This window comes from Cynoglossus semilaevis, chromosome 1 (assembly GCF_000523025.1).
Source record: "Cynoglossus semilaevis isolate Cse_v1.0 chromosome 1, Cse_v1.0, whole genome shotgun sequence".
Lineage (NCBI taxonomy): Eukaryota > Metazoa > Chordata > Actinopteri > Pleuronectiformes > Cynoglossidae > Cynoglossus > Cynoglossus semilaevis.
Window position 1 is genome coordinate 18,655,647 of NC_024307.1, and position 21,750 is coordinate 18,677,396.

Below are 21,750 nucleotides of genomic sequence, written 5' to 3' on the forward strand. Positions count from 1 at the left end.
GTGTTAGGTATCATATAGCAGCACATTAGCTAAACTGCCTCACTGAAGCACTTGTATAATCACTCAAAAATTGTGTTGTTTTTTCCTTTCCTTTTTTTACATAATTGAGCAAACTATGTCTTATCTTACCCCACTATGTGTAGCTATTGAGGCTGTTATAATAAAGTTACACTTTGTCTAACCATGGGGGTGTGATGCTTTTGGAATTTCTTGATCCTCCAGTGCAGATGAATGGAAGCACAAAAAAGGCAAGCAAATACACAAACTAACCTAGCCCACCTGCATGGCCAGTTTCACACTCCTCCAGGTCTTCGTCGTCGCTTGAACACTCTGCGGAGGACCCTATCTCATCTGCCGTGTGCTTTGGGCACAACACCCACACACAAGGAGCAAAACACAAAGGAGACACATGAGGTTAACGTGGCCCAAACCTTGAAAAATATTTTGCACAAACATTAATGATGTGTGCTTTAAAAATAGTTTAATGCCCTGGTAACAGACCAGTCAGATGCCTCAGTGCTCTGAAGAACTTTTATTGAAACCCAACTGCAGTAACTCGTTCTAAACTCCTTTACTGCTCTCAACCCAGCTTCTCCAACAACGCATTTTCCTCTTCTCACACTCTCTGCACTCTCTCTTCCTCATACACACACGTGCTCTCACCACACCTCCTCAGTCCCCCGGCCCCCCATAACCCCTTCATACCACATAAACACAGAACAGTATCAACGCTAAACAGGCCTCTAGATGGCAGCATTGTAGCTGGCAGCATTGTAGCTTATTTTTTTAATCTATAGTGATAATCAGGGGGTTGTATGCAGAATGCTGGTGCCAACAACTCTTACAGTGGTTTGTACAGATAAATAAACAAATATTACTGCTCAATAGTATTTTAATTTTAGGGAGGGTTAAAAAAACTTCTGTCCCCAATATTGCCATATCGAATATTGGACATCCCTAATATAAATGATAAAAAGTGGCAAATCAACTGCTCGAGGGTGTAAACTAAATCACAGTTAGATATACATTATATACATAGGACATGGAAAATAAGCTGTGGTAAATCATAATTACTGGTTAAAGTTGTAAAGTTGAAATTTGGGGATTTTGTGCTTTTCAAACCTGGGTCGCTAACAGCCCAACCGACGCCCTTAGCAAGACTCACTGACTAGATATTAATTCTAAACTCAGTGTAAATAAATGCAACATATTGCACCCTATGTGACAAAGCCTTAACAAAGTAACAATATGTAATACCTGTACGGTTGAAGAGGATCTGTGTTTCCTTGTAGTAGTGGTAGACATCATGGTGGTGGTCTCAATGAAGGACGTGGATAAATCTGGGGGCAGGGCTGTGGATCTGGCAGAGCCGCTGGGCACATCACCAACCAACCTCACACTGCCATTGATCTTGATGTTAGGGTTGCCCTCAGCAGCCATGCTCAACACCTTCAACCCATCATAGTAAAGGCCAGAGAGTTGGCCCTGAAAAGGCCGACCACGGTCACTTCCACCAATCGCCACCTTGGCTTGAGTGTTGAATATCGTCAGCTGCCGTCCTAAAGAATATAATAATATAGACATATATTTTTTTACATCCTACTTATAGATTTGTGGTCAGGTTTAGAACCCAGACATAAACACTGAGCATAAAAATACTGAAAAGTTTCACTGTTTTTTCACTCAAAACAACCTAACTTCTTATCACAATATACAAATGAAATACATGTATAATTATTTGAATATTTTAAGTTTTATCATGTATCCATTAGTTATTCCTTTTTAGATGAATTGGTGAATTTATAAGGCATTAGGTTCGGTGAGTTAAATGCAAATAACCATTTTTGAAATAGAGAACAGGGTTTGATAGGTTGCGAAACCTGAGCCCAACCTGGATCAGAACAACCATGCTGTATTTATTATCCATTAAAATCACAACACCACACGGTAGTTAAAGAACATCTAAGCACTGAAGTGTGGTGACTGTCTGTTCAACATGAAAGGCTGATGTAATCTTCCACATATAGATGCATAAGTGTATGTGAATACGTGGTGTTGGCAGTAAGTGCAAAACAAAAAGTTACCTTTCTCTTGTAGCCACTCGTCTACTTGTCTGGTGTATTTGAAAGGAATTTTCTTATTGGCCATTTGATAGCGTTCAATGTCACTGTTCCCTTTAAAAGTTTAAAAAGAAATTTATCAAGACATTTATTGACCATCAGGATATCGTCACAACCTGTTAGTTACAGTAGGATTAAATCATGTTATCAAGTCATAGTTTAAAATAGGCATTAGTTTAAGCTGTCACTAAAGTTTAGTAACTGTCTGTTAACACAACGCAGTGAAAGCAGGGATTAACAATGAAATTTGTGTGTGATACATTCCTTCTTAGATTAAAAGACAACAACAACAATAATAAATTGAGAGCTGCAAATGGTTTAAAGGCACTGAAATAGAGGAGTTTGGTTCATGATGGTGAAACTGAACCACAGTGGAAGTGAGTGAGATGAGAAAATGCTGTTGTTTGACTGTAAATGAAACAGAAGACAGAGTACAGCGATTGGTTTATAAGAACTACCACAAAGAACAGAACTATTTGTTAGGGATGACCCAGTACTCAAGGTTGGTATCGGTTTGATATTGGCCAAAATTTTAGGATCAAATGTCATAAAACCAACTAAACAGGGACACTATGGAGAAACAGGTTGATATCAGTATTGACAGATACTCCATGTTGCAGTATCAATAACATATTGGACATGAAAAAGTTGTATGGAGACATCCCTAGTACTGTATATGTTGAGGTTAGACTTTTACACTATTACAACTTCAACATATATTCATGTCATAATACTGCTTGTCATGTAGAGCATCCATGTAAAAAGACACAGCAAATGAGTTTCTTTTTAATAAGGTTAGTGTCGAAACCCAATCGGACGTCTGTAAAACTAGCGCATATCAAAAACACCCCCCCATTGGTCCCTTCCCTGGTTTGCTTGTATCAAAAACACCCCATTGGTCCCTTCCCTGGTTTGCTTAGAGCTCTGACTTCACTGACACTGAGAAAAGTTCTTTGCTGCGTCAGCATGATGGAAATATGGCTATCGTAAAGCACCCGGAGTGTTTTTGTTTAATCACATTGGATTAGGTGGAAAAGCCTCAGTGAGCTCCTTATCTGTTTCCTTCACACACAATACAGGCAGCATTTCCCCCAATAGTTTAATACGGCTTCAAGATTGTGTCTGATAGTGGTAATTGTATTTGTCCTTCAGGAGAACACTGGGTGGTGCAGTAAATCCAAGCTGCGTCTGCAGTCTAGGTGCTCAACTGAATGCTACCCACACTCTCCCAGACAGTTGTTTATTATCTATATTACATCATCATTTTATGTTCTCTTCCATTTATTTCCCTCCTATCACACCGCCAATACAAAGACCAATTTCATATCAATTTCACTCCCAAACCTTTCAAATTGTCAAGTACTGACACAAAAGGTGTCACGAACACGAGACCAAAAATGTTGGTGTACTTTGATAAATCAAGAGCGTGGTGGCAAATGAACCCGTCCAGTGAGACACATTAGCATTAGCGGTGCTGTGATAATGAGTGGGTAACTCTTGGTGACAATGGAAACGACCAAGACAAGACAGGACAGCAGGAGTACCTAACTCCGTACCTGTTGGGAAGTGCTCGTTGATCGACCAGTTATCCACCTGCAGCGTCGCATTGCCGCCATTCCTGGTGAAACGGACAACGTGGTACTTCCCATCATTCACTGGGGTACTGCTCTCCGTCACACTGATATCCACCGTGCCGATGTTGAACGTGACGCCAATTTTCCCTTGTTGCTACAATGATGGAACACAACGTTTCACTACAGACATGGACACGTCGTCTTGAATCTGAAGTACACACAGTACTGAGAGGAAAGTAAAGTGTTGATCTTTAAGATATCTGAGGTTCTATTAAAGATATATGTTCATTTTTCTATTCAAATAGTAGTTATATAAAAATGAGCATAGATAGTAAAATTATTATTTTTTATTTGTAGATAAATAAGTACTTTTTAAGTTATGCTCATAGTCATTTGAGGATACTCCAGTAACTAGCGTCAGATTAGCAATGGTTGGTGAGTCACTTCCATTCAGTCAAGTCTGTGGAGAATTCTACATGTAATCCATAGAAATGCTGCTTTTGAGGCCACAGACTAAAGCACAGAGATAGAAATAAAAATACTCTCACTGTGGAACAAATACTTTTTTTCTCTCTTCTGAATATCTGTAACTTTCAGTAACAGTTGGATGAAGAAAACACACGGCAACAGAAACACATAAGAAATTGCCAGACATTCGAGACACAAACATGAACTCACTATGTGCAACATGAGATAGTCCCCCAGACCAGGTGCGCTATCGATCCGAACCAGGATGCCGTCCTTCAGAGAAGTGCTGAAGCCAACAGTCAGCCTGTCTGTCCTGGTGCTTGGCCTCTCATTGGCCGGCCAGTTGAACGTAATGAGGCCTCCGCCTTTGCCGAAGATGTACGTTGTTCCAGCTACCAGGAGCAAACCAGGAGAAATTCATTGTTAGGATTTTACTTTGCTGCACAAACTAAAGCGTATTATTAGGAAATGAAACATTTAAAGTACATGCATATAGTAATACTGCATCACTGTGATACGATTTAACATCAGAATAAAGAGAGGTCACAACAGTCTCCAAAAGGTCAATATTCATGTTTGTACCATCACTAAATTCAGATTACATTACAGTGATCAGTTCTACTGCTAATACAACACAGAAAGGTCAATATAAACCGTTGTTTCCCAAAGACTGGGTCGCGACCCTCAGGTGGGTCGCAAGAGTTTTCTTTTTTGGGTCGTTTCCCATCATGTTCCCCAGGAGTTTATGAATAATGTCTATTGACTTGGGTCGTGGAAGTTTGTGACTTGCTGTTAAAAATCGTGTGCCGCCCATAACAGCACAGTCTTTGTCAAACGAGGGATAACAATATTTCTGAAAAATACAAGTCAACTTCCTGTCCCTTTGTAATATTTGAAAGGCCTGCTAAAACATTTAAACCTATTATATCCTAATATGTGTGTTGTCCAAATGAAATAGAGATCATGTCTTTGTCCTCACATTACAATGAGATGCAAAACAACCAAACAGGACGACCACGAGCAGCTTCTTAGAAGAACGTATCAAACAAAAGTGAAAACTGAAAATAACGCGAAGACACAAAATTAGACACACTCGTCCCTGATCTCGTCCCACAGAAGAGAGATCATTTGACAGAGTCCCCAAAGTCTGTAAAGTAATAAAAAGAAAATCCTAGAGTCAGATGAAAACATGTATTTGAGAGAGGCACTATGGAAACCCAATCACAGTCCCATTATTATCTGTCATGTTTCACATATGGGACTGGATTGTTAAAATGGCATCCTTAATGAAGTTTGGGCCCCAGAGTTCCTCTGCGGCAGACTGATCAAAATGTGATTGTGTTCATCACGCTTCGCTGCAAAATAAGGACGTTTGTTTCTGTTTGAATGAAAAAGACCGCTTTTGGTTTGGTCTCCAATGCAAATGTGGGATCAGGACTGCTGTGACAGTACACCCCCCACCCCAACCATCCCCCCCCCACACACACACAGATTTTGTAGATAACATCAACCTGTCAAACAGAAAGACTCTGAAGAGAAGAGAGTAAAGACACAAACTTCACTCCTTACTGTGTATTGTTAGAGTATGTGGTTCCTCTGGGGTTCAAACCCTCTGTGTGTAAAGCAGATGTGTAAGGCAGGCGTGAAAACCGCTACATTATGGAACCATGTGTTCAGATACTCAAGCCGTTGTCCCCCATACTGTTAAGTACTGCAGTCCCAGTCACTCTATTGGACAGTTGTGTCAATCAGTCAGTTGTAGACTCACTCACTGCCCTGAGCTGAAGCTGGTCTGACACAGGTCAGAGTCTGACCTGAAGTTAAAGCCTCCACAAACACACGGTTGATGATGAATTTTAGGTTTCAGCTTTGCTTTTTTCCTGCAGTGTTTAAAAAACAACGTGTCCATCGACTGTGAGTAAGAATATATACTCACACTGGATGGATATACAACGCATGGACTTCTGCTTATGTGGTAAAACATGTCAGAAAATGTAATCTGAAAAACTCTGGTCTCTTATTGATCCTCATCATGTTCTTCCCTGACTTTTTATTGGAAGATATGTCTTTCAATCATCCCGGTTAAATCTTCCCTGGAATTTTAAAGCATGAATTTGTCGACTTAAACAGTGGTGTTTGTTGACTTTGAGTGTTTCAAATAAAAAGGGAAGATTCTCTCAACATGATCCAATTGAAGTAGATTGCTCTGCCTCACCTGTGCATGATACCAGCTGACAAAAGAAAAACACTCACTTTGTGTGGTAATAGTTTAAAATGTTACTTTGTGGTTGATATTATTTTATAGTACGTTTTATGCTTTTACCAACTATTTCTGGCCGTGCACAGCACAGGTCGATGATGACCGCCTTTTCCTGAATCATTACTAAAACAAACTGCATTACCTCAAAACATCCACAGCGGGAGAAACAGTCTTCTGACATTTGAGGAAAGTGTTTCTGATTTCTCACTTTCTGTTAACACTGCACTGCCAACCCTCCGTCCTCCTCCTCCGTCTCCACACTGCCACGTTGTAAACTACAGTAAAGGCTACTGAAAATGATGGTCTTAAAGGTCAAAGGCTCAGATTATGGATTATTGTGCTTCGTTGGCCAAAATCCCAATACCAGGAATGCAAGACTACTGACTATAATTTCCTGAAGGGAACTTATAAGATAGTAATATAGTAATGATTCTGTCTGTCCATCCATCCATCTACTGTTACAGCTATTCAGTTGATCTTTGTGTGAATATGAAATATCAGATTTCTGTGTTCTTTGATACATTTGTGAATACTTTAGTCCTGAAACCACAAGGCACAATAAAGACCTGCCTTCAGGGAATCTTCTGATTTTGTGTTCAACCTGCTGACAGCCAGTGAAAGTCTCTAAGCTGCACACATTCACACACATTCCACTTTTTTTTTTCCTTCACTTGTCATGTAGCAGTGTCATTTGAAGCTGAGCAGGCATCGGTGTGATGAAAATGAGACAAAGGAGTGAAGAGGATAAAGAATAAAAGATAAATCTTGAAATTGAGCAAACATTTTTTAGGGTTTATATTTTTTGTGTAAATTACCCATTGAAAGGAAAATGCAAACGATTCACAAATGTAGGGCTGAGTGACGTCAAACAAATATGATATATACAGTAGTATATAATAATATAATAAACACACACCTGCAGACTGCGTACGAACTCTACTCAATAGATGTGTCTTCTCTAAACCAGTGGTTCCCAATTTATTTCAGTAGCTGTGACTTGTGTAGTCACATGATCGCAGCCGTCAATCAAGCTGCACCATCTTAGATATTTTATATGCTGCGCTGTATTTGACTTATCTACATATAAGTGAAAGAATGCAGTTGTTTATGACTTTGTGAGGTGTTTTTAAATATAACTTTTAAGATATATATATAATTAACTAAATAATAATAATCAGTTGAAAAAATATTTTTATCAATCATTTTTATCAATTACGAAACTGTTGCCTAAGATTTTGAATTAAAGAATACTACATGACTAAGATTGGTTTCACATGATATGTGCCATGTCATATGAAACCAACTCGACCCGAGATTGTTCAGTCTTTAATGTTTTTGTTAATTTTCCGCACACGTCTCCGTCTGACCCATGTGCTACTCACCATGAACACTCTTCAGAGATGCCGGTGGCCTCTTTATGGAGCCTGGCGGAGAGACGTGATGCCTAATTGAGCGCAGGACATGCGGTTGACCGTGCGCAAGAGAAGCAGACACCACCTGTGGTCTGGCGGGAGCAGAGTTCACTCCCATCCAGAGCGGGGACACACTTTGCTTTGTTGACCCAACAAAACATCCCAAACACAGCAACACCACCCAGGCTGTCTGACAAAGGCTGGGAAGTCCACAGACATGAACGTTGGCCCAATTCATGGGACCCCATAAAGGCAGAGCGCCCATAGAGAGCATAGAAGAAGGCAGCTGGAGTCAACGAAATATGAAGCACAACAGAGTTCTGCAGTGACCAAAAGTGTCATTATTGACGTGACCCCATTATATTAATGACCAGCAGGCTGCCGACATGCACTTCCTCCACACATCAGACTTCAGTCGGCAGAACAAAAGGTGAAATAACTTTCAGCAGTCCACCATAAGATCTTCTTCCTTCAGATGACTTTTTACACAGAGAGCAGCATCAAAGACTGGAAAGGCTCCGCTTGGCTCTTGGTCTGAATATGACGCATGGTTGAGTCAGTGCAGGCATCTATTGGCTGCTCCCTCCTCTTCATCCTTAACTCACTCTTACGTCTCTGACTAACACCCCGTCTCAGATATCTAGCCACGAAAGGTCAAAAAAAAAAAAAAAAAATCCTCTGGTTGTAATCCTTGTGCAATTTGCATTTATCTTGCACAAACCAAAGAGCCAATGAGAAAGTAAGATATTCCCCCCTCTGATCGATTCTGCACACTCGTGGTCTTTCAGTGGAGTTAGAAACACCCACTAAAATCAAAGTAGAGAATTTCTCTTTGGTCTGAGTCCAGACAAACAAAACCTCCTTTTGATACAAAGTCAATCTTTCCAGTCTCCACATGCACTCCGACAAAAGAAGCCAAGCGGAGTCGATGTGGAACCAAGACGAGCTCAAGCCGGAGTGAGGAAGGCAAGGGGAGAGGCAGAGATAAAAAGAGAGGAAGCGAGAGAGACGGAAAAGGGAGAGTGAGGGAGAGAGGGAGAGAGAGAGGGGGAATACAACTGGAAGGTACAGCAACGTCAAAAGGGTAGAAGGTATTTTCGAGTTGAAATATAAAGTATCTTTATATATTGTATATTTTCAACACAAATATATTTAATAAGAAGAGACAAAACCTTGACAAAAAAAAAAACAGTCAGAGAAGAATGCAAAGTGTGACCACTGAAAAAAGACTTTCTTATTGTGACGGGGTGTTGGGACAGGGCCGTGTGCTGATTGGTCCACACTAGGCCTGGACTTGCAAGATGTTCGGAAGACCAACCTGAACCACTCTTCACAGGACTTCTACAAAGTAATTTATATATATACTGTATATATTTTTTAGAGATGCAACCTTCAACCGGCCAGTGACTGGAATCGGCCAGTTTTCAACATGGCCGGTACCCTGAATTTCTTGTTTTGTTGTTTTTGCACATTTGTTCTACATTGTGGAAGGATCTCGGAGGCAGCCAAGAGATCTCCAAGCTTGTTATTTGTAAATTATAAGTAGGTAACGGTAAAGTCAACAGTGGAGGAACCACCACACAATTGTTCAGGAGAACAAATTCCAAAGAAGAGTTACTTTTTGTTTATAATTTTAATAAAGGAAATCTGAATCACCAAACAATGACAAACCAACCAAATAAACGTCCAAAAGAATTGAAATCTCTTTCTTTTGCTTGGTTCAGTTTAGTTCCAAATCTTGTTTCTTTGTTTGGAGTTTGGTAGGAGTCTGACGTGATTGTGTTGGACCGAGGTTTCAATGTAACCCTAGTACTAACAATAACGTAACCAGTAATACCTTGAAAGAAATCTCTGCTTCCCATCACACTCCCTTTGTAGTAAACAATGCAGCATCTCTGTATTAGGAACGTTCAATTCATCACCACACTTTCAAAGGCAGCAAAGAAGCACCGGGTTCCCCAGACAAGCGCTGTAGGAAATCAATCAGGTCACTGAACCGTGGCGGCCTGGTTCCGCCTCACTATCAGCCGTGGGAACAGACCAGAGCAATTCAAGATTAATCCTAAAGCAAGAAACAAGTTTCTTGGAAGATAGAGACAAGTGCCTTGTATTGTTGTTAAAATGAAGGTGGTTCAGAGTGAGGAGTGGTGTCAGAACACGTGACCAACTAAAACACAAAAATTCCTTGGATGTTCTGCTATTTAAATTAAAAATAAATGCATTTGGACTGAAGATTATTTCTGACTGTAACTGAGATGAAGAAGAGTTGACTGTTTGGTTTTGCAGTATTCAAAAACTGGAATGTTGTACAATGAACTCATGGACATGTATATTTCAGAAACTGAAAACTGTATCTTAAATCACTAATAAAAAAAAAAAAAGTTCTTCCCACGTTCCCTTTGAACCCCGTGAACAAACTGACTTCAGCTACGTAGGGACCTGACGTCTTGTTTTAATGGCGGGTCACAACCCAAGTATTTAGGGGCATACCACCACCTACTGTACGAGAGTGTGTAGTTTCATGGTATGACCACAGACCTTTTTTTTATTTCAACCGAGGCTAATTGTCAGGCATTTCTTTCGATTTTTTATCGTTACATCACCACGTAAACATTTAAAGATTTGACATCTAAGAAGAAAGAAGAGGACACAGATCAACATCTCCATCAAGTCATCCCTCAATCTTTCCATCCATCCATCCTTTATCTACTGCTTAGCCTGGAAAAGATGCAGAGTAAGGTCTAAAAAACCCCACCTGGTCAGTGTATAAGGAAATAAAACACATGCTTGGTTGTCAAACTGTAGAAACTATCTTCACCGTCCTTGTGGATAAAGGCTTGCTCTGCCCTTGGATACATGTGCGCATGTGAGGAATTATCAGAGGACGTCCTCCTGCTATAAAAACGACTTAATTCAAGACGGGTTTAAATCTCTGAGGTGGCTGTTGATACCAACACAACAGTTCCATTAAAGCAAAATTAAGTGCCACAAAGACGATGGCTCAGCAGAAATATACAGCCCAGCCTGTCACATTAACATAAAGCATGCCCTTCAGAAATTATTATGCTTCCTAATCTCAAGAACACTCAAATGCAGCACTGCACAAATGACCTGTCCAGTGTAATGCATGGGTCTGCCCCCCCACCACCACCACCTTCTGAAGAACTCCAGCTCCTGTCCTCTCTTCGTCTCTTTATATCTTGCTCGCTGGCTTCCTTAACTCTTGTCAGAACAGTGAGGTGAAAATGTTTCTAAAACAAGAGTTGCGGCAGGTGAGAGTGTTAGGACCATTCCAAGGACCCGTGACTGATAGGGGCCCAAAAAAATGCCTGACTGTGACTGACTGCTGCTACTTTACTTAAAGACCACAATCTAACACTGTCAGTTCAAGGGGATTAAAATCAGCAAATGTCAGTATGGCAAAGTCACACTTAGTGAAAAAATAGACAATTGTTATCAGCCACTAAATTGCAATCTGTGCATCTCACATCATAACTGAAAGAAAATCAAATGATCACCACAGCACACATAAAACATTGCACGCCAAAAGGACGGGGACGGACAGCTGACAGGGTCTACATGAAGGTCATGGAGAAATCTAAGAACTGTATCTGTCTAAATTCTCGCCCTACCATTTCTGTTTAGAACAGAAGCTACACATTCAAAATTATTTTAAAGACTTTTATAATATATATATAACAGTGGCTTTTAACCCAGGTCTGCTATTTTCCTTGCAAACCTCCAAGAAGACTTGATCTGTTTTCTTAAGACTCGATTGGGCACATTCACAATCCAGATCTGTGATGCGGGTGAGAGGCTGAGCTCTATTGGAACAATCGGAATGATCTAGGATGGAGCAAAACAAATATAAAGAGCAGTGAAAGGGAAAATAGACCTTCTGTCATCCGGCTGATCGCTGTGACTTCCTGCCAGACTGTTCACTTGTGACCAGCCCCATCCAATCATACCTAGCCAAAACAACTGCAAGTCCTTCTGTGTGTCTGTCCTGGTGACAGAGGACTGTTCAATAATCTCTTTTGATACTGATAAACAGTATTTGCTAAAGCTAGGAATACTTTAACATTAGTCATCAGTCCCAGAAACTTAGTCATGCAACTGTGAAGAGAATTTGAAAATTCATATGAAACTCTTTATTTGGGCAATTCTAGGTTTAACTCAATTTCAAATATATTGAATTTACTTTTTTTGGCCTGGTAAAGTTTGTTTCAGTCTACACTTGACACTGAACTTGACTTTGTCTTTGGGAAATTACATAAATTATTTGTGCAAGATTTTTTTTAATTCTTTGATTTTTTTAACCCCAAATTATTCTAATAAAATTTAATAAATCGGCTTCTGAAATCACAATATGAAGTTCATACATATCGAGATTGTTTTATTACAATTACAAATTTTGAATACGGCAAGGAATAAAAAATGGTAATTTGAGAAGTGAGACTGTCAGAAAGTCTTCAAAGGTGGTTAGAGTTCAAACATTTTTTGGACAAATCTGGAAAAGTGTGGAATATGTTAAACCACCATAGATTATGGAAAATAATGGAATTCTGTGGTTGAAATTGATTGAGCCGTACATCACCATCGGCCATCCATCTTTCCCCTGAATTATCATGATTGATCCTCCCATTCTCTTTCCGTTCACAAAGACCAACATAAAATAATGAACAGCTTCAGTGGAGTTCCACATGAACGGGCCACACAACACTGGCACTGACTCCACCTGATTGTATTTCCTTAGCTGTGCTCGGCAGCTCCATATTTCAGCTGCTGCTGCTCCGACCAGGGGGAGCATTTACTGGCTTATTGCACTAGTTTATCTTTTGTCAGTCTTCTCATCAAAAACTGTGTGACTGATTAATGATGGATGAATTCTCTACTGTGGTGAGGTGTTCACCTCCGACTGCGTCACCCCTACATTCTGACTACACCTGAAATCAATGGCTACTGAGCAGCAACTGTAGTGTATTTCTAAAACTGTTCAGTTTGTTCCTTTGTAATGTTTAAAAAATATAGGGAGGAAGATCGAAGTGTTGAGAACCAAAAAATATTATAAATTAGCTGAGGTACTCTAGACTAATCTAGAGAAGGCTTGATCTGATACTCAGGATTCATATCTGTCCGGTATTGGAACAAAAAAAAAAACAAACATCTGATCCAATACCTAAGCAACATGCTTGCGAACAGCAGATTCTCCAAGTTGCAGTATCGGTGTCGACCATGAAAAGGTTGTAGCCATCTTGACTTAAAACCATGTTTACTAGAAGATGGAAAGGCTGGGTGGACAATCTTTAATATCAATTCTAAGCTACCAACATGATCAGGAGACAATGATTACAATGATGTCATAATGAACATTTATCGCTCATGATCATCTACCACAAAAGATAAAAATATTTCAACTTGCCTTTTTCGTAGTAGGTAAATAAATACACTGCAAAATGAACTGAACCTATTCCTATTTTGTCTCTAACAACTGACTAAACAGCGAAACATATGCAACTTTGGTGCATGAACGATAACTAAAGAACTGAACTGGAAACACTGAGGGAATGACTAGTTTTGAGGGACATCACTGACCCAGCCATGGTCCTGCTGATTCATTCAGAGTCACAGTCCGTCAGATGGTTTGCTGAAGGGCCTAATTTTCAAGTGTGCTGGAAAACGGACACAGTCACTGCCAAGGTTGAAGTCGTTGCACCAGAAGGGCGGTATTTACGACACACTGTGGACTTGTGGGAAATATTGTTCACAGTTTAAGGGGTGACCAGGGAGCTGAGAAACAGAGAGAACTCAGAGAGCTCTCATACTGTATATAGATGTATAAACAGATCAATATTACCTCTGCTGTCTGCAAGAAGTTTTGGATATGTGCGTTGTGGCTAACGCTAACCCACGTGCCATCTGGGCCACAGCGATGATGAAGCCCAGTGTCAACAGACAGACAGCTGCCTGTTTCAATAGAGGGTTTAAGAGTGTCTGACTGTATCTCTCTCTCCCTCTCTCTTTCTGTGTGTAGGCATACAGATGGCGAGAGGGACTTTGTCTGTGAGTCTGTGAGTCCCTCAAGCTACTCAGTGGTAGCTTGATGAGTCTTTGCACGGCAAAACTAGTTTTATTACAAATTCAGTTCTCGCATGCAAGACTTTCCGGAAAATGTAAGAAACTCAATTTTGTTCAAATGTGTATGTGTGTGTGTGTGTGGGGGGGATTTATCCATACATCTACTGCCTTCCACAAGAATTATGAAATAAATGAACCTTCATGCAAATGTAATTAGCAGTGGTGAACCGTCAAGGACAGCAAGTCCTTTACTGCCGACCTAAACATCAGTATCAGAACTAGTGACTTATGTTTCAGTATATTGATCATGAATATTTATAAACTAATCGTACGCAGTAATCAGTAGTGCAGATGACTGGAGCCTAAAATTAATGGCAATGGGATTGTTTCTCAACCAATCAGATTTTGAGTTGGCGACACTGATGCCTTCTGGTTGGCGTACAGATACTTTGGCGATTTCAGGGTGATTTGATTGGGACGGTCAAACAACGTCTCCAATCCAGGACAGTGGCTCTGTAGTGATCCTCTGTGTTACACTGACGTCTCCTACTTTGTTTTATTCTCTCTTTTACTTCTGTACAATCAAAAGAAGTCACTGTCTAAAAATCAATAAACTTTGGTCATAAAAAGCTGCTCCGTGGGTACACAGGGTTGACTGTTCCAGAGGTCAGGTCGGTAGCAGGAAGTACTGCTCGACACAATATATTGTTTATATGTAATCGACTATAAAAGTGAAGTTTTATTTTCAGACTCATAACAATAGATTAAGCTGTATTCACACTGCAGTAGTTTTCCTCTAGGACTTTAACACCTGAAGCCACTGGTGAGTGGTCAGAGTTGTACATGTGAGTGAGCTGTACAGTGAACTTCAAGCCTGGGAATAAAATGTTATTAGATTATTGACTCAATAATCCAAAACAACAACCAAGACTAGTGAGAGAACTGCTGATTTTCTTGATGATAGGGCTCAAAGTTTTAACTTCATTATTCATCTGATACACGGGAAAATATTCCAAACTGTATTTGCTGTAGGAAACATTTCACTTGAAACATGGAAAACCACCACACTGTCTGTAAACAGAAAACTTTAAAGTATTATTGCTGTGTGTGCACAAAAAGTTATTTCATCAACTACAAAAATTCAGTATTGTCATTTTTTTAAATGAATCATTAAGAATAAATTAAAGAAAAAAGCAGAATAGAGTTCCATTTTTTAATGTAGTTAGATTCACTGTACCTAAAACGTGTCAGTAACCTAATTTAAAATGTTACATTCAGGTCTTTGTTTTAATTAAATTGACCTAAACCATACAGGTGTCATTAGAACGACAACTGACTATAGTGGTATACTACAAAGACTGATTAACATGTCAAGTAAAGAAAAGCACTATCCACTTCTGCCCCCGTGTGCCCTGAACTGATCATAGAACTGAAGCAAAGTCAGTAGTGCAATCATAAATAATGACTGTCCTGCCAGAAGAGTCCTTTCCTTCTCTGAGTGATGCCAGTCCATAAAGCGATCAGTGTGTTTGAACCATTTCAGATCACGTTCATGACCTTCCTCAGTTCACTGAGGGCAGGCTGTGCTGTTAGTGAGCAGGGAGCTGTACTCACGGTCATTACACTGGGTGCCAGTGTAGGAGGTCATGGAGCAGTCACAGTTGTAGTTCTCCCACAGCTGGATACAAATGCCCATATTGGCACAGGAATCTTCCTGACAGGTGGTGCTGGGACCTGTGAAAACACACAGCCACAGCAGACACACACACACACACACATCTGAGTGCAATATTCCTGTTAAAAAAAGAAAAAAGTACTGCGGTGTACCCTCACAGCTCTAGATTACTAGAAAAACGACTTTAGAAAAGGATTTGAAGAAATAATTGATTATTTCTGCTTCAGTCCAATTAGCTGTAACATTGTTGACTTTGATATCAGGTTATTCCTGCGTTTGTGGTGTTGGTTTTGGCCTGTACTGTACTGCACTTCACCACAGAACACCGTTAAATTATTAATTACTGATTCCAAAACAAAGTCAAACAAATGTCTTGAGTTGATACTCACCTGGAGTAATAACATAAGCTTTAATGTGCATGGAACTGATCCTGTTGTTTTACAGTAAGTTGGAAAGAAAAGTTAAGTGACAAAAGTGACAAAAATAAACAGTAACGAACTTACATTGTGCCGCTACAGCTCATTAAGTCTACACTACGCAGGGTTCAAGTTGAGCCGCATCCTGCCGGAACAGGATGTTCCGACGAGAGAGAAAAAAGTCGCCGGAAACACTCGTTCTCTGCGTTCCGAGACCTCACACTTTACATTTCAGCACTGGATTAATGCCTATTTAATTTCGTTACGTAAATGCTCTGAAATATTATTATTTTTTAACTCTAATTATGATGTCTTTGTTTGTGTTTTGTATGTGTCAGCAACAGGTGTAACAATTAAATACTCCACCGCTTGGGGACAGCAGCTGACTAATTAGTTTATCTATCTGTCTGTATCATTTTTAAGTGATGCTTCGGCTGTGATAGCACACTAAATGTCTGAAAAGGGAAAAGTGCGGAGTCCGAACTGGGTCTGGGACGAAACCTTGACCGGATGAGGAAAGCAGAAACGGTGAGTTAAGCTAGCTTCCTAGCAAACTTAATAGCTACCTCCAAACAAAAAAACAAACCAAGCAGACTCAGAGCTGTTAAAAAATCTAATCGCTGTTCTATCAGCGATGGTGAGCGTTGTGCTAAAAAAAGGTCCGGGTTCCCATTGTAACATTTGGCCCGTGGTTGAGTAAAAGGCTAAGAAACGCTGCTGTAGTTACAGTTTGCCAGCAGTGCAGTATTACCACCTAGTGGTGGTATGGCGTATTGCTACAAACTCAGCTGTCAGCTTAAATCCGGTCTTTATTAGAAACAACTTAAACTGAAATGTGTGATAGAATGAAGACATTAAGGCAAAAAGAAAAAAAAACAGCTGGGTATGAGACATATGCAAATAAAAGTAGAATTGAATCCAAAAACATTCTATTTGCACAATAAGAAACTGTCACAACATGGAAGACAAACATGACATTACTGTGTTGGTTGGGGTGGAATGTCTGCACATCAAGGTCCATTTTGATCAACCATAACAAAAAAAAAAAACAGTGAAGTCAATGTTCAACTGAATATTACAGCAGATGTGAGAAAGAAAAAAAAACAGCTACACAGAAAATTAATTTCTGCACAACACAGGTTGTGAAAACAAAAAGAAATGACACCAAAATCAATAAAAAAGACACAAAAATACACAGGATGAAAACAAAATGGTGGCATTTGTTTGCTTGCGTACAGTACTTCACAGGCCCATGATTACTATATGTAAAAAACAAAACAAGATTGGGAAATTTGGCAAGTGTTTTTTGTGAACCAAGTCACACCTGGTGACAGATTTACCATTGTTGTATGTCCTACTGATCGGGTATGAAAGAACACATATCAATAGATGCTGAGTCACAGTGGCCTCTGAACAGAAGTGAGTATTTTCTACCTCAGGCTGTAGGAGTTTCTTCTTGTTGTGGCTGTTAATATTGTGAATATCTTTAGCTGCGACAACAACCAAACTCAGTCCAAACTTATCATTAATAGCCTTCACCTTGTCCTGGGGGTAAAGACTACCTGAGATGATTCTGATCTATCCTCATTTACAATCGATATTTGAATGAAAACAAGTTGTATATAACGTGTGAAAAGAATTTTTAAAATACAGTTATTATATATAATAACCATATACAGTATGGAACTGTAAACATTTGAACAAACTTTTGTTTCTCACACATATTTCCCTACAGCCGTCTAGTGCTCCGTTATTTAAGGAAGTCGCTGGAATGATTTTTCTAAAATCTACCATTGATCGTTGTAACCAATTAATAATTAAGTAATAATTATAATAATTAACTTTTATGCATACGTTGGGCCTGAAGACCTAATATCAGAGACAATTAATGAGATCAGAATGGAACGTTTTGTCAAACACACCACTATATATGGCGAGTGGGTCTATATTTAAAATATATATTTATATCTTTTGAGTAAACATAAATCTTAGATTAAATGCATGTCTGGGTAGTTAACGAAACACAAAGATGAACGTATGATTTAATCTCAACATTTACAAAAATTAAAAAGAAAAAAATCAAATTAAAAACACAAAGCAGATCAAAATGTTTCCTGGCAGCATTCAGCGTTAATACACCAATCAGAGCTGCTCTGGTGCAGTAGTAGTTGTGACGGCGCTGACAGCAGGCGACCAATGTGGCCAATAAGGTGTCGGTGCTGTGGGTGAGGAGGCACTGATGTGGCCTCCGTCTAAGAGTGGGTAAATGAAGCAACAAGCACAGTTAATAAGAAGGAGGGGGCTCTGTATGGGTGCCATGCTGTGGAGCTGCTGTTTGCATTGAGCAGGAAGAAAGGGCTGCTGGAGCTGCCGTTTGTGTTGTAGTAGTCGGGCAGGGATCTCAGAGACGGTGTACCTTCACATCCACGCTCGATCTGTCCGCTGCGGAACAGGGCGTCGTTGAGGAGATCGGGCAGGCGACCGTTGAGGTCGACTGAGGCCAGACAGCCCTGAAAGCCCTCTCTGGAGGCCACTAGTTTTGGCAGGCTTCCATACATGCCTGGGCCCAGTCCTGCGATAAACAAATCACCTGGAACATAGAAAGCAGACAGTATTGAAAAATCTTTGATACAATCCATTATGTATTCTCCCATTCTCTCTTTTTCTGAATGCAAAAAGCAAAAGAAGATGAAACTAAACTAAACTGGTTAAATAAAACCAATAAAAACATCAAACTCTACTTTATCGAGGTTAAGCTAGGATACCTTTTAGGTCCAGGTTTTTGGCTCCGTTGATGCTCTGGCTTGTGGCTATAGCATCTACTTTGAGTGTGTGGGTGTTGCTGTTGTCGCGGGTGATGGCCACATTGTGCCACTGGTTGTCATTCAGAGCCCTTTCACTTTTGCCCTTGATGAGATTGGGCCCGTTCCCGAGGTCAAACACATAGTGAATGTATCTGCAACAACAAGGGTTTTAATAGGATATCAATAACTGTGAAACTCTGCAGCTATTGGCTCAGGGGGTCTGCATTAATGTCATGTCTGTGCTTTGACTGCAGTTAACTTTGGTGTTTTCATTCTTCTGATCAATACACGTTTCTCTATAATATATAAAGAGAGTAAACAAGCTCAGTTGAACTAACTTACCCTTTAACCAACTCTACAGCAATGAAGTCGTTGCCATCTCCAGAATTAAAAATGATAAAGCCATCTGGAGACGTGGTCCTGAACTGGAAAAACAGGTGCATGGAGGTGTAGGCCTGCAGGGTGGCCAGACTCAGGTAGCTGCTCTTGGATTTAAAGGTGACGGGGTCGGCAATAATGGAACGAACCCCAAAGCGTGCATTTAGCTCACAATAGTCAATGTCACCGTTCTTGCACAGGTCGATGTAGAGCATGCCGTTAAATCTGAGGGTGAAACAAGGACAGATATTAACGTATTATTTCTATTCAAAACTTATACATCAGTTATGTCAGTTAGAAGGTCACATTGAGGGTTGGTTTTTTGTTTGTTTTATATTTGTATACCTTAGGCTCTGCAGGTGACCAATGAAGCTGGAGGGAATGGTAGAAAGGAACCTGCGCTCTGTCATGATGCCTGTCTCGATGTTGTGGAACTCCAGACGAGTGTGGTCACCCACCATTTGGCCTGAAGACGGGGAGGGTGAAGGGGATGGGTTGAAAAGAAAGACAAAAACGAAAAGAAAACAGAACACTGTCTGACACTAACACAAAAGGGCTGATTTAAGGAGAAGATTACATTCAAAGCATTAGATAAGTGCAAGTAGCCGCTAACGGCTGCAGAGCTACATGTTTTGCTCTCTAACATACCTAGAATTGTGTAACACCACTCACAGGCCTACAGAAACTGAGAACATTTGTTTAATCATGAGCCTAGTTGGTGTCAGTAAGTACCTTCTGCTACATCATCGTCAACCGTTAGCTTGTAGGTTTTGCCGCGGCGCACCACACGCACCGTATGCCATTCATTATCATTGAGCTTTTGCCCAGCATACAGCGTCTCCGGTCCCTTGCCTGAGGACAATGGTCAATCACAGAGTTAAAGACATCCTAAGGTGGAAACCAAACCTTTGTTTACCCAGAAGTTGGCCTGAAAAATCTGGCAGAAAGTCTGCGTGTGATGTCCAAATCATCCCCACACTCTCAGGAAACAAAGATTTGGTTTGGTCAATAGCATACATAATTTATGAATACAAAACTGACTTCTTCTAGTGTATGTTAAAATAGTAATAGAAATGTATAGAGAAATCCTATAAACCCAGAAACTGACGTTAATCTTTATTATTTTCTCTCTCTCTATTCTACGTGAGGAGAAGAAGAAGAAAAAGAACTGTGTTTCTTATTTGGTGCCGTGTGTTGTTCTAAAGCTGTTCCTATCCATGTCTACACTGCTTTAACAGGTCTTCCTCATACGTTCTTAACTCTTGGGTTATGTCGACACCTTCTGGTTGAGACTGTGCACTGCTCTACATCAACCGCATTCAGCTATTTTATGCTATGAACCAAATTAGCCCTTAGCTTCAGGGCGCTTATATTAAAAACGTTTCCGGTTTTAATACCAAAATAATAACCGTTAACACTTTCATAATTACACTGACTAGTCTTTTTTATTCCAACATGTTTAACAGAAAGATCAATTCATAGTCGAAATGACAGCTAATCTCAGCAGTAGATTCATTTTCTATCTGAACTGTACTTTATTATTTTTTATTAAATAGAAGTTTGTCCTTAATTTAGAATGGATTTTTTAAACAGGGAATTGCTTTTTATTTACCTCCAATAATAAAGCAACTGTGAACTTGCAATACTTTCACAGCTTTTCTGAAGTAGTTACAAACATCATTACCAGACAAAGCTGATTGTTGTGTGTATCTGGTAACTGCAAGAGCCTGAAGTAAATGTAAGTATTTAACGACATTGGTTGAAACCACTGTATCCTGAGATCCTGAGGCTAATCAAAATAATTCCCAGTGGTCAACCTGTCTTAATTTCCAAAGTCTTCATCAGCCTTCAATTTAAAATATGAACTTTAAATTACTTTTCTTTTATCAAATAGTATTCAGACTTTTGCCTGATAAGAATATATTTAAATACATTCCTAATATATAGAGCTTTTCAAAGGACTACCATCTTTTATAGAAATACGGTTTTACCAATCTTCATCATCTCTAAAGGGCTGATTGAATTATGTGACCAATTTGAAAATCCATGTCAAACTTCATTACATTCACCCACATCTCTAAATTATTCTGCACACGATAGACTATAAGATGGAGGCACAGTGGGAGGAGACACCTGGTTCTCACTTTTTAGAACTAGGAAATCACAATGAAACCAAGAGAAAGACATTTTCATAGAACAAATCATCATCAACATAGAAAGCAAAATGAAACTTGAGTGTTAACTTACTGGTGTTACAGTTTATCCTGATACAGTCTAGATGGGGAAGAATAAATGACAGATGAAATTGCATCCTTCAAGGTTACTGCTGCAGACATCCAAAAACAAGAAGTCCACCCTTCCGGGGACGCACACATGCAAGACAGTAGCCATTTTGTTCTTTTAATATTGAATTTACGATCAATGTCAATCAGTCGACTTAAATTTAACATTCTTTTCTCTATTTTTAAAAATATGTATGATTTGTTAGTACAACGCCATTCAATGCAATACATGAGTGCTCTTATCTTGATAAAATACTTCATGACTTATTGCTTTAACCCAACT

The 21,750-nt window shown here is 39.7% G+C and overlaps 1 protein-coding gene across 1 annotated transcript in view; it reads right to left on the reverse strand.

The window, feature by feature from the left end:
* The window catches only part of nrxn3a (neurexin 3a), a 95,425-nt gene that overhangs the window by 10,193 nt on the left and 63,482 nt on the right, over positions 1–21,750 (reverse strand). The window contains 12 exon segments of the mRNA XM_017034108.2: positions 280–361; positions 1,258–1,559; positions 2,085–2,174; positions 3,677–3,848; positions 4,373–4,554; positions 15,527–15,646; positions 18,420–18,593; positions 18,769–18,959; positions 19,150–19,410; positions 19,531–19,651; positions 19,918–20,037; positions 21,433–21,459. Coding sequence (XP_016889597.1) covers positions 280–361; positions 1,258–1,559; positions 2,085–2,174; positions 3,677–3,848; positions 4,373–4,554; positions 15,527–15,646; positions 18,420–18,593; positions 18,769–18,959; positions 19,150–19,410; positions 19,531–19,651; positions 19,918–20,037; positions 21,433–21,459 — 1,842 coding nt within the window.